Raw genomic sequence first — 14,137 nt, forward strand, 5'->3', positions numbered from 1 at the left:
AGAATAGTAGCTCTTATGTGTAGAAGTTATTTTGGTGTGGTGTAGTTGTGAAAGCCTTTAAAAGATAAATGATTAATTTCGCTTTTTTTTCCCCCCCAAAACAAGAGTTGTGGTTGCAAATGTATGGAAGGAAAGGATGTGTCTTATATTCCTTTATTGGATTTTCATTCTTTGCTAACAATCTTGGTAAAAAAAAAAAATCCATAGCTTCAGTCCTGGCTGGAAATTAGTCCTGACCTTCTCAGGTTTCAGCGTGAGAGCTCTTTAGATATGTGCCTGCTCATTGGTAGTTATCTTTTCTGAGGTATTTCTTTTTCTCTGTGATGTTTGTTTCTGAGCTGTAACAAAGAAATTTCAGTTGAGTTACATATAGTTTAGCTCCTCGCATAACAGTTTCCTGAGCCTACTAACATATCCCTGCCTGTAATGATTTACTTAAAAAATCTTTTACTTTGAAATATTTATAGAATCTCAGGAAATTCATATAAATGCACAGAATGATTGACTTTTTATCACACGGAGCTTCTCATCTGTTACTCATGGAAAGCATTTTATTCCTATCATTACTTCTAGAGTGACTGTCCTAGTAGTTGAACAAGTGACCATGATCTAGAACAAAAATATTAAGGGAATTTGAGAAAACTGAAGGTCCTTGAAAGGTTTATTTTGGTCGAGGAAATAGTCCTATACCTCAGTTAATTTAGGATTAAGAATATTTTTACTTAGTGCTTTGAAACCTCATCAATTAAGGCCATGGATTTCTTTTGAGATGGTTCCCAACTGACAACTCCAGATATCTGAGGGGTATTTTGTCATAGTGTATCACAAGGACGCTTATGTCAACCAGCCTCTGATTGCTTTTGTGAGTATTGGAGTCCATTTCTGTTCTTTTTATGTCATGACATGAAGCCCCATTTAGTTGTTGTTATGCCAAACAGGGTAAAGAGTTTGAAAACTGTTAGTGTGACGTGTTGTATTGAACATGAAAGTTATATTTTCCTGTTTGCATTGTATCTTTAAAAATTCCAAACTAGACAAGATTATAGACATTTTAATGCACAGTGGTGTTTTGTGAAAGGTTGGACTTCATTTTAATCTGCATTTGAGACCTCTGAGGGACATAAGGCAGTTAAGGAGTGAATGACTGTTAAGAGTTTGGATGGAACGGAGGTGAGTGGGAGTAGAAGGTGTCATAATCTAGACGTGAAGTTAATGAGACTGATGGGTAGACAGCAGGTGCTGAGATGCTAGATAATCAGTACTTTAAGTTTTTTTTTTTTTTAAGTTGAAGAAACACCTTTTTTCCTCCCCTTTTAACTTTAACGGTAATTTGGGGTTTCAGAATACTCATAAAAACAAATTCAAACAATATAGTCAGGCTTGAGTGCAGGAAATAAAAGTCCTTATCTCATTACTCTACTCCCTAGTTCTATTCCATGGAGGTAACCACTTTAAACAAGTTTGGTATGTTTACTTATGGTACTTACATGTTTGTTTATGACACACCTTATGGTCATATGGGGAAGGAAATGGCAATCCATTCTGATATTCTTGCCTGGAAAATCCCAAGGACAGAGGCGCCTGGAGGGCTGCAGTCCATATGGTCACAAGAGTTGGACACAACTGAGCAATTAAACCACCAGCACCATGGTCTCAGGGCTTCCCAGGTGGTGCTAGTGGTAAAGAACCCACCTGCCAATATAGGAGACATAAGAGACATGGGTTTCATCTCCGGATGGGGAAGATCCCCTGGAAGAGGGCATGGCAACTCACTCCAGTATTCTTGCCTGGGAAATCCCATGGACAGAGGAGCCTCGTGGGCTATAGTTCCTAGGGTCACACAGAATTGGACATGACTGAAGCAACTTAGCATGCACCGTGGTCTCACATATAGGATATGTGTTGTATTAGTAATGTTTCATAGAGGTTATAAATAATACAGAGTTTATAAAGTGAAGGTAAAAATGAAAGTCTCTCCCCTCCTCCCACTCCCTATAGATTATTACTTTAAAAAATATTATATTACTATAAGAAATTTAAACATACACAACAGTAGAGAGAAGAGTAATAAAAAGGAAAAAGAAAGACAAAAAGGGACTTTCCTGGTGGTCCAGTGGTTAAGGCTCTGCACTTCCACTGCAGGGGGCGCAGGTTTGATTCTTGGTCAGGGAACAAAGATTCTCGCATGCCGCAGCCAGAAAAAAAAAGTAATGAACTCCTGTGTACCCAGATTTTAATATAATTAAATATAATCCAAATTTTAATATAATTTCGTATGTGTCTGATCCCTCAAATGCACACTGAATTATTTTGATGCAAATCCTGGATGTCATGTCATGTTGCCCTTGAATATTTAGAATGAATCTCTATGACATGAGGACTTTTAAAGAAAACCTTACCCACAGTATGCTTATTACACTTTAAAAAATTAACACTAATTCCTCAAGATTTTCACATATCTATGTAGCGTTAAAATGAGACTGTATCAGATGCCAGCATGGGGGTGTGTCTTCCTAAGGGATTTATATGGCCTGTTTTAATTATGTCCAAATTTTGCTTAAGTGATGACTTAATTTTTTTATAGTTATGTTATTTTTCAAATAATACATGATTATTTAATACCTTTGATAATTTCAAAAATACCAAATGGGATCCTAACAGTAAAATTTTGTATTTATACATAAATCCTGCTTGATTACTTCAATGACAATGAAACAAGATGACTTTGTGCTCATTGTTTTATTTACTTATTTATTTTCATTTTTATTCTTTTAGGTAGATTTTGCTTTTTAAAATTGAGTGTAGTTGACTTACAATACTGTGTTATTTCCAAGGGTATAGCAAAGTGATTCAGTTATATGTATTCAGATTATTTTCTATTATAGATTATTACAAGATACTGAATTTAGTTCCTTATGCTATACAGTAGCACAAGGTCCTTTTTTAGATTTTTTTAGCTTTTATTGGAGTATGGTTGATTTACAATGCTGTGTGTGTTTCAGCTGTACAGCAAAGTGATTCAGTTTTATATACATATCTGTGTATATACATGCATGTATATTCATTCTTTTTCAGATTTCTTTTCAGTAGTTCCTTGTTGCTGTCTGTTTTACATACAGTGGTGTGTGTCTGTGAACTCCACACTCCTAGGTTACCCCTCTCCCCTTTCAAGTGATTTTAGAAGCCAGGCCTGGTTCAACCATGATTCCACTTTGTGGTGAGCTGTACAGGTTGGAATTGGGAGAAAGTCTTGTATGATGGTTCTGAGTTCTTCGTTTTTTATACATTTTAACTATTCAGGTTTTTAGAACAGATTAATAGTAGTAATTTCATTGGAGATAATTGCTACATTGTTAGGTGTTTACTTATTAGAGTTAATACATCAGGCATTAAAAGTAACTTTTTCCTTTTATTGTCCTTGACCATTTTGTAGGCATCCCCATACCATCTTGGGATGTCATTCATGTTGGGTGAAGGTGGAAAATGAGAGAGAAGTGAACAGAACCTTCCCTCCATTTCCCCACGGGAGCATTTTTTTTTTTCCCCTTGTGTTTATATCTTAAGATTTCTTTTAAGACAGAGCATTAGGGTTTATAGCTAAAAAATTGTTTGAAGATGATTGCTGTGTATACACTGTTTGGATAAAGGCTGACATCCTTGTTTTTAAGAAATACATTTCTTCCCCCTTATACTATCTAGTATATTGCTATTTTCCTATAAAACTTTATATAAAACTGAATATTTTATTTTTTATTACTAATTTTTTATTTTCTTATCTTTTGGTTGTGCTGCATGGCATGTGGAATCTTAATTCCCTGACCAGGGATCGAACCCACACCCTCTGCATTGTCAGCGTAGCGTCTTAACCACTGGACCACCAGAAAAGTTCTAAAACTATATGTATTTTAATGTGAGAATGTCAGATGATTTTTCTATGATTTGAACATTCAGCTTTTTTTTGAACATTTGGCTTTTGATTCCATTGTATTTTGGGGGGCATGTAGTTTTTCAGGTTCAATTGTTATGTTTGTTGTTCCTTATTCTGTAGGCTTTCAACAGACCTCCCATCTCTCTTCTTATGAAATTATAACTCCCTGGAGATTAACTCGAGAACGAAGAGAAGCCCCTAGGCCCTTCTCAGAGCAGGTAAGTTATCTCTTGAGAAATATGTATGTATTTCAGTTTTACTCATTTTAAGACAAGAATATTATCGTCATCAGTGATTGGTTCAGTGAGTAATGTTGGCCCATGGCTTAAGGCACTGGTGTCCATTGGACATTATTCTAGTAAAAGTGACATATTGATTTTTAGTAGCTTGTTTTCTTTTTAAAGACAAAATAATCAACTTGAAACATAAGTGGGTGAAAAAGTCAGTTAAATAAAAGTCTATGACCAGCATAGGATGCTGGTTACATAGACCTCTGACCCCTACCTGACTGGTGATGGTTACAGTGGTATTCTTACAACAAGAGCTCACCTCTCTCTTAGTGTATGACAGGTAGAGTACTGCATGCTGAATCTTCACTGACACTGGAGATTGTGTGTTATATGCATGTATTTTATATCTGGGAATGTTTGCAAAAGTGAGTTTTATCGCCATATTGGAAGAAACATACTATACTAACAATGGACAAAAATTATTTTTCAATAATGCTATTTTTCTCTTACTGTGAAGTTCAGAAATAATGTATTTGGATATCAACTGATTTTGCAAACCCTTCAACTTCATCAAAGTATAATTTAACTTTATTATGATTTACCAGTAACAAGTGATGAGGATAAAGAGTTTAGCTTATTACCTCTGAATTGACAAAGTATTTCTAGCTATGAGGTAGGTCATACATTGTTTAGGGATTAGGCAGAGTGAAGAGGACACTGGAGTTAATATCAGGAACTTTCAGAGTTACCCTCCCTCTGGACATTACCATGGATTGGGTAGATCATTTGTCTTCATTTACTTCTTTATAAGTAAGGAGTATATAACTCTAAGATCTCCTTCCAGTGGAACGGTTTATAATTTTTCCTTGCTTTGTTTTGAACTGGACAGTCTCCTCTTTAATTTTGTTTTGCCTTTATTAATTTGTATTTTCATTGTTATTTTCCCCCTTCACTTAGTAGCATAGGGACAGTGTTTTTCTACTTCATCATATCTCTGATGATCTTCATCAGCTTTGCACACATAGATACTTGAGATTGTAGTGAATGTCCTGCATGTACCTTGATAAATAATCGGGAGAGAGGTGGAAGCACTGTTTAAGCCCTGGGAATGTGGTTTGAACAAAACAGACAGAATTATGTCCTTGTGGAGCTTCCATTCTCATGGGAGGAGAGAGAGAGACAAATAAGTAATATAATTGTAAGATTAATAATAGAGATTACTTAAGATGGTGAAGAGCCCATCTGCCAGTGAAAGTTAGACATGAGAGATGTGGGTTTGAGCCCTGGGTCAGAAAGGTCCCCTGGAGGAGGAAATGGCAACCCATTCCAGTATTCTTGCCTGGAGAATCCCATGGACAGAGGAGCTTGGCGGGCTGCAGTCTATAGGGTCGCATGGAGTCGGACACGACTGAAGCGACTTAGCACGCATGCAAGATGGTAATAATCATTGTGGGGAACATTAAAGCAGCAAGGAATTGGGGAGTATTGGAACTGGGGGTGATGGGTAGGAGGGTTTGTGTTTTTTAATAGGACAGCCCGGGAAGACCTTCCTAAGAAGGTGACTCTGTGGGAGAACAAAGACCAGAAGGAAGGGAATGAGCAATGCAGGCAGCTATTTGGGGGAAGAATGTAATGTCATAAATTCTCAGAATTCTTCTCAGGGGAGATGACAGTGGTGTTTTTATATCCTATATTTGCCCAAGAGCAGAAAGGAATAGAAAGACACATGCCAAAACTGTGCAAGGAGATTGGTGTTTTTGTTGCCTCTGGAGATGGAGGTCCCCATGCAGAATTTGGAAGTAGAACCCCAGGACGTGGATCCTGTCTCAGCCTTAGGAGTCAGATGCTGAAGTTCCTGAGGAAAGTGGATCCTGCTGTTTCTTGGCAAAGTGTTCACTTGGAGTGCAGAAGCAGTAGGGAGAATAATAAACACTTATTATTTAATTATTACTTAATTCTAATAGTAAGGACACTTCTGATAATTTTATTGTTTGTTGAGTCCCTCCATGACTATCTTTTTTATTAGAATTAAGTTTCTAGAGATCATTTTAAGTGCTTCTGGCTAATGAAACGGTGAGTCACTGGGGAAGTTATTTTAGTGTTTAAGTTAGAGAAGAGGATCCCACAAGCAGAGGATATGTAAGTTGACTTATCTCAGTTCTTTGATTCTGAGACACAGTCTTCATGAGGTACACTGTTACTTAACGTGCCAGTAATTAAGAAAGAAACAGACTGCTGCCAGTTAGACCACTTTGCCTCTGTACGATATGTCCCAATTTCAGAGATGTTCACAGAGATGTGAGGGGAAAAAGTAGGTTTAGAACCGATGAAATGTGTTAAGTCCTGTGAAGATGTAAAGTCATAAACGTGTATTAATTTCATCTAGCTTTCAGATACCCAGAACGAGGGATAATCTTTTGAAACTAAGAGGTTCATTAGGTTTAAACAAAAGGAAGAATTACTTTTTACTATAGGTAATACAGGAATGGACTTAGTAAAAATAATCCCTGAAGTTATAGCTCGATTGCAACTGTAAATGAATTTTGAAGAAGACTTTAGATAAACATGTGGGTCGTTTTCCACAATAGGTTATTAAAAGAAGGTAGGGATGATTAGAGTCTATTTTTATTATTTATGGGCATATTTCAGGTTGTTTCATAAAAGAGTTCCAGTCAGTGCCAAATTATTTTCATTCAGGGTGGAATTTCTAGTGTCCTTTAAATACCTGTTTCAAAGTTATTTAGAAGATAGTGTTTTATTGTTCTTTTCTCCTTTGTGCATTTAGGTATCTTATGTCATTCAAGCTGAAGGAAAAGAGCATATAATTCACTTGGAAAGGAATAAGTAAGAAATTTAATTTACTTTGCCTTTTTGGTAACTTTTTTCTTTTTTCAATACTATATGGGTTTCTTTTCTAGTTAGATATTTCTTAGTAGTTTGTTAAGAAGGTGAGACTAATAAGAGTAGAAGTGTGGAAAAATCCCTACAGTTTTGCATTTCCACTGACACTTGAGCAAAGGAAAATAAATCTAAATTAAAGGAAGAGAAGCTTGTACTTAAGAAAACTTTAAAATCATGACTGGCCCAAGAAACCACTGAGCAGGTGGTAAAGAAGTCTTTAGTAGCTTTATCTGTCTGCTAGAGCTGCCACAGTGAAATACTACAGATTTAAACAACAGACACTTATTTTCTCCCAGGACTGGAAGTGTAAGATCAAGGTGCCAGCATTAATGTCTGGTGAGGACTCTCTTCTTGGGGTGCAGACCCTTCTGGCTGGCACTCACGTGGCCTCTCCTTGGCCTGTGTACACAGGAGGTGGGTAGATGGAGGAGTGAGCTCTCTGGTGTTTCTTCTTATGAGGACGCTAATCCCGTTGGCTCAGGGCCCCACCCTTGTCACCTCATTTACCCATAATTTCCTTAGTGGGCCCCATCTCCAAGTGTAGCCACACTGGAGGTTAAGGCTTCAGCATAGGAATTTTGGAGGGGACACAAGCATTCAGTCCATAAGAGTGGTCTCTTGCCCTCCTTTTTAGTTTTGGCATATTTTCACCTGATCCTGCCTTGGTAATCTGTGTTCGTCTGTTGCTTTTTTGAAATTCTGTGCTTCTGACTGTGCTGAGCCACCCACTGTCTTGTGACCCATCCTACCCTGCCCTCCCTTTTCTTAGGAAGCTAAACTTCAGTATCTTTTCGTGAGAGCCCATTTACACAGAGGTGTGAATGATGGGATGTAAAGTGCTGCTCAGAGATGTCTCCCAGAACCAGTAGTTTTCTAGAAATGCAAATTCTCAGGTCCACCCCTGGAATGAAGCAGAATTTGGGGAGGTGTCACAGCCATCTGTGTTTTAACAAACCTCCATCCTGGGTGATTTTTTACCGACCCTCAAGTTTTAATACACTTTTTATCTTAGAAGAGGATGCTGAGCTGAAGAGAGTGAGATCTCTCTGGTGAGCTTTAGGCACTGCGACAGATACTTTCAGACAGAGAGGCTTTTTGTGTCCTGGGCACTGTACCCAGTACTTTTAATTGTATTACTTATTAATTTTCTCAGAACTCCTGAGGTCCAGCTTGTCTCCAATGTAATGATGTCACTGTGTACAAGAATTTTTAATAGATATAAATATTTTCTCCTACTCTTTCCATAGGAAACGCAAATTAAAATGATTTCAACATAATAACAGTTTCTTATATTCACCTAGTTTTAGCTTATAAAGCATTTTCCTCACCTGTATGTCATATCAATTTGATAATAGAGGAGTCTTGTGATTCTTGCTTCATACTCAGAATGCTAAGGTTCAAGAAGTTTACTTGATTTACGCAGCATCACATAGTTTGTAAAAGGGGCAGACATCCTAGTCATTTGACCTGAAGTCTAGTGACGTATATGTGTGTGTGTGATGTTGTGTCTACATTCCTATGCTTCTTGAACTGGGGGGGCAAATGGTACTTTCCCAGGCATTTGTTAAGAGTTGCCAGGTCTTTGTATGTCTTTGAGAAGCAGTCTTCAAAGCTAATGGTCACTAGTGAGAAAGAGTTAGGGTAGATAGCCTATTATGGCTCTGAGTGAAGAAATGAGTTTGTTTGAGTGCTTACTTTTTTCCTCTCACAGCCTAACTTGTTTTGGACCATGAATCCCTTGGTGATAACAATGAAGCCTCCTTACAGAGGGATGTACATACTTACCTGGGGTATTTGGCCAGGACTGGGGTATTGTGTGGCAGAAGATAGCACACCTCTTTTCTCCCTGTGCTGAAAAAATTTAAAGATAAAATAAAGGAGTGAGTTAGATAGAAGGTTAAAATATCCCTCTCATGGTTGATGAGGGCTGGGTTAGGGGATTTACCAGAGAATGAGAGCCCAGTGAACCTGCGAGTCCTGAACCCCGGATTAGGCAGATTCAGCCGCTCACGTCAGCGCTGCACCATGGCAGTCCTTGTCCTAGAGGAGCATGGTGGAGTTTGTTCCCACTGGCAGGCGGTGACTTCTAAGGAGGAAGAAGGGCAGAGCAAGGCCAAGTACCCTCTTCAGTTATTCTTTTAAAATTCACCACCAGAGGGAGCAAAGAGTGTGTACATGTTGAGGAGAGAGGAGAGACAGGGCATCGACCGACCATGGGTGGATAACTGGAAGGACTCAGGACTCCACAGACTCCTCCCGCGCTCAGTCAAGGAGACTTTCATAAAGGGAAAGGGGACCGGACTCAGGACGAAGACGGCAGAGGAAATCATCGAAAGTTCAAGAACTTCAGGCAGGGTCCCTCCGGGTCCTTTCTCAGCTGTACAGATGTGCACGTGTCTTCAGATTACACATCACCGAGATGTGAGTGAATCGTCACCTTTTCAGGGTAGCCCAGGCACCAAGGGGGTGTTTATACCACACCGTGTTTACCAAGGGGGTCGTTTTATACCACACTGGTCACGTGGCTAAAGTCAGGCTGTGTAGCTGATTAAACGGCATGCCAACCATCCATCTCTCCATCTCTTAAAACAGTCTAGACGCCTGGAGATTTAGAGCCTTAAGAGTCGCATTGTAAATGACTAGCTGGCACCTTGCATCCCTGACAGGTCCGTAAGCCCTGAAGATAAGTATATTGCTGCTCCAGTTCTGCTGCGGAAGACGCAGAGCCTTTCCTTCACCTAACTTTGGTCAGGCTACTGAACCTTCCCCTGGGCCCCATCTGTACACTTTGTTGGAAAATCTGGTTTTAGCAAGAACCCTGCTAAGTGAAGTTAGCAAGAACCCCCCACCCTCAATATCTGATCAAATTCCTCATCTTCCACCATCCTTCCCAGGTGATGTCTGATCACTATGGTCTGTCTTCAGTAAGAATCCTTTTGATTGGTTTAACCAGAGCCTCCTTCACCCCGGTGTTTCATCTTAGTAATTTTGTACCCACCGACCTCCCACCTTGCTCATTGGGTACAAATTCCCACCTGCTGTACTTGGAGTTGAGTGTGACCTCTCTCCCCCACTATAAAATCCCATTGCAGTGGTCCCCATAACTTCTGCCAAACCCCTAAGTAAGATTTGCCTCACCATCTGTAACAAGTGTCATGGAATATATTTTTCTTTGACAGTCATGGTGGCATGACTCAGGTAGGATCAGATTCATCACTGGACCCCCGACCTCTCACTCTGGACCCTAAGTATGCACCTGCAAAGCACTCACCTTCAGTCCTGACTGATTGGGGATCCATTGGTGAGTCTGACTCCTGAACCTTTGCTCCAGACAAATGTCCACCGAAACTGGTAAAGATAGACTTGATTCTTAAGATTTTGAGTGTATACCCTGAAGTTGGGTCAGAGTCCCAGGCTTCTTTTGACAGGTACCTCCTGGGCTGGCAGCCCTCCGTGGCTCCTTGTTCTGATTGGGGATTACTCCCTGGCTCCCTGAGCTGGAAGTCCCTTCCTCTTGGCTCTATGTGAGGTCTCTCTTTTCTCTTTCTTGTCTCTGGCTTCTCCCATTGGAACTTCTCAGCCAACTAAACCACCTCTTCTCCCATCCTGCTGACTCTCTACTATGCCAGCTCTGTCTGTTTCCTTTCTTCTTAACATGTTTTGCTGAGCATAATTTGGAACTTTGTTGGTGTCTTTGGGAAACTTGAGAGCAGATTGACTGCTCCCTCCTTGTTGCTTCTGCTCCTCCTTCCTCTTCCTGCTACCATCAATCTCCCCTGCCACCCCATTCCCTAGATCCTTTGATATGTCCCACTTTGAACCCCCACCTCCTCCATCCCTCTGTCTACCCCCAACAGACTGCAGACTTTCCCCTTCCATGGCAGCGCCTCAGCTTCCCACAGTCATTTTCATTTTTAGTTCCTTGCCCTCCATCAGGGGCTCTCATGAAACTCAAGTAGCTCTGAAAATAACTCTACTTGAGTCTGAAAAGAACAAATGGAAATAGGTTGTATGACTCACGTGGGTTTTGGAAACATCCGGAAAGCAGTTAGATGTCTCCTCAGTCACCTGCCTAAAAGTTAGACCACAGCAAAGGAAGATTACATACCATGGTGAAAGAAAATCTTGAAAATCTCCTCCAGAAATACTGATAGGCAGGTTACCTTAACTTGTTTTATTTGCCAGAGTCAATTCAGTTGAAAATACAAAATGGAGATAAACCACTGAGATTATATTGCTGCTTTACTAACTCATGGCTAAAATTTTAAAATGAAAACCATGTTTTCTATTTGTGTCTGTCTGTATGTTTATATATGTCTATGTGTATGTATACATGTGAGATAGTTTATTCTTGCTGGAAATGAATCACATTAATTTATAAAATCCCATAAAAAATCCAATTCAAATAGGTTTAGAGGTGGAATGAGCACTTATATAAATTATTTTCTTAAAACTCTCGGGAATACAGACACTAACCCAAGTTTTTTTTTTTTTTTTAAGTTCACATGATCTCAAATAATCTTTTTGCTGGTTTTCATAGTGTAGATACAATTGTTGATAAACTCTGACAACTTCAGAGTTGTCAGTATTAAATATGTAATGCAGATATGCAATTTTTTCCTACCTTTGTTTACTATTCAGATAAGCTTGTTATCTCTACCAGATGTTTAAGATTATAAATTATAAATTGACCCGAAGAACAAGATATATAATAAAAAAGGAATTGTTTGATGTCAAGCATGGCAGTTAAAAACAAAAGGGGGAAGAACCATAAATACATAATTAAAAAAAATTTTTTTTGCTTTTGTGATTTTTAAAATTTTTGGATACTTGCCTGATTTGTCAATAAGAAAAACAGCTTAATATGGTGGATCGCTAGCTAGCTTTGTTTAATTACTGGCTCATGAAATTTTCATGACTCATTCAAGAATAATTGTTCAGAACAAATAAAATAAATAGATGTAAGTGGCATAGAAGTTAGTAAGTGAACTTTTCAATGGTAATTAAGTTTTATGTCTCCTTAAAAATGATTTCAAAAGTTTTTTTTCATAACTTGAAACCTAAAAGCTATACTAAGTTAAAGATGGATAATCATTGACTAGATAATTTCTAAATAAGATAAAATATTGAAATATTAATTGCTGAAGAGAAATTTAATTTTATTTACTTTGGCATCTTGTTTTTATGTGGTATAGAGAAGCTAAATGTATTTGTGTCTGTTGATAAGCATGAGAAATTATACTATGAAAAAGATACATCTCGAGAAATTATGAAATGTATTCATAAATTTTCTACAGAATGATAGCATGTAGCAGACAGTTTGCAATTGCCTGCTTTTTAGCTTTTACTGAAAATTAGGATTACTAATGACTATAATCTAATTAATATACATAAATGAAGCTATTAGGAATAATAAAGGTAAAGAAAACAAACTATATGCAAGGAAAATAAGGTGTATTTTTGATAAGGAAGGATATAAAAGATATGTTTTGCTAAGGGAAAAAGAGAATAATTTTGTCCCAAAGTAGAATAAATGGTTGTTCCAGAATGACAAAGAAGAAAAATGTGGAACAAAAACTGAGTGATATAAAAAAATTTGTGGAAAAGGAACCTTGGAAAAATAATCTTTCCTTGTGTGGTCAAAATTGGAAACTGTTGGATGGATTTACTTGTAAGGTTTTTTGGTTTGTTTGTTTGTTTAATTTACCTAGTATTAATAGTACATTGATGCAAAACCAGAATTTGGTTTTCTTTTTTCTGTTAAAACAAGGTTTCCTTAGATTATTGGTTTAGTTGTTTTTCTTTACGTTTAAGTACATAGCTTGAGAAGATAAGATGTGTTTTAAGATAATTTCCTATGTGACATGTGTTTATCAGGTCTTTGATTATGTGAGAAAACCAAATCTCAGTATTAAGAGAACTGAGTTTTTTTTTTTTTTTTAATAACTATGTAGCTTTCTGTGTTTGTCTTTGAAATTTTTTAATTGTGACTTTGGCTAAATGGACAGTTAAGTGTTGTTTCACAGTGACACTTGTGATCCAGTTTAGTCAAATGTTGAAACTTTTTGGCATGTTTGAAAATTTCCCCAAATCAAGTTCTAATTGGAGTCTTTTTGGCCTGAAACTAACTTTGAGATTTCTCAAATGGATCTTGGAAAATCTCAAAGGATTTGTTTCTCTCCTTACAAAAAGGTATACTGAACTAATAAGGCTTATTTGATATGTTAACGCATCTTATTTTTCATAGCAGTATAGTTATTTGCAGAAGTCAGTTAAAATCTGCCCTCGTTGTAACAAGAAACAATTGGAAACCTTGGTTTTATTACCAAGGCTTTGATTGTAGTGTCATATTTGAGAATGATGTGTGTTGAATCAGATATGACCAGATAGCTTTAAGGAGCTAAGCTTGACTTTAAGAAGGCAGTGTTTATACAGCTCCCCTTGGAAAAACTGGCCTGTTCTGGCTTACAGGATTTTCTGCCTTACAGGTGAGTAAGGAAGATCACTTGTGGCAGGGCCAGGAACCTCAGGATATTTGGGGGACCTCAAGAAGAGAGTTTACCCAAATCTATAGATATTATAGGCATATCTGGTGGCAAGTTCTTGACTTGGCTTCCTAGCCTTAAGAGTCTTTGGTTCCTTCTGAAATGCTGTAGCAAAGCAAATTCAAATGAAATACTATATGGTCAATCACTGCTTTTACTGTACTTATGTGAATAACTAGGCCAGATTTAATGAGACCAGACTTATGTGCAAACAAATTAGTCTTACTTTATCTTTCACAGAAATGGGGGTGACTATAGAGAGAATGTGGGTTTTTTTTGTTTGTTTCAATGGAAAACTGTAGTGAACTGTTGCTGCTTTCATCTTGCATATTTTGCCATCTTTACCAAATCCCGAATTCTTCTTCAGTATCTGGCTATAACCCTCTAAGTTATCATTTCCAATTTTTATCCTTTCTGACTTGGGAGTCATTGAGAACTAAACTCGCCCTTCTCTTGAAACTCTAAGCTGCAGCTGGAAGATTGATGGAGCCTTCAAAAAAAGTCTGTTTGAATAGATCACATGTAGGCAATCT

At 37.9% G+C, this 14,137-nt stretch overlaps 1 protein-coding gene across 2 annotated transcripts in view; it reads left to right on the forward strand.

The window, feature by feature from the left end:
• The window catches only part of ADAM9 (ADAM metallopeptidase domain 9), an 88,476-nt gene that overhangs the window by 7,384 nt on the left and 66,955 nt on the right, over window positions 1-14,137 (forward strand). The window contains exons 2-3 of one of the 2 annotated variants that reach the window (XM_043454137.1): window positions 4,049-4,146; window positions 6,944-7,002. In XM_043454137.1, coding sequence (XP_043310072.1) covers window positions 4,049-4,146; window positions 6,944-7,002 — 157 coding nt within the window. Of the gene's footprint in view, window positions 1-4,048; window positions 4,147-6,943; window positions 7,003-14,137 lie in introns of those variants that run through there. The other variant, XM_043454138.1, reaches the window with a different exon arrangement.

This window comes from Cervus canadensis, chromosome 31, assembly GCF_019320065.1.
Source record: "Cervus canadensis isolate Bull #8, Minnesota chromosome 31, ASM1932006v1, whole genome shotgun sequence".
Classification (NCBI taxonomy): Eukaryota; Metazoa; Chordata; class Mammalia; order Artiodactyla; family Cervidae; genus Cervus; species Cervus canadensis.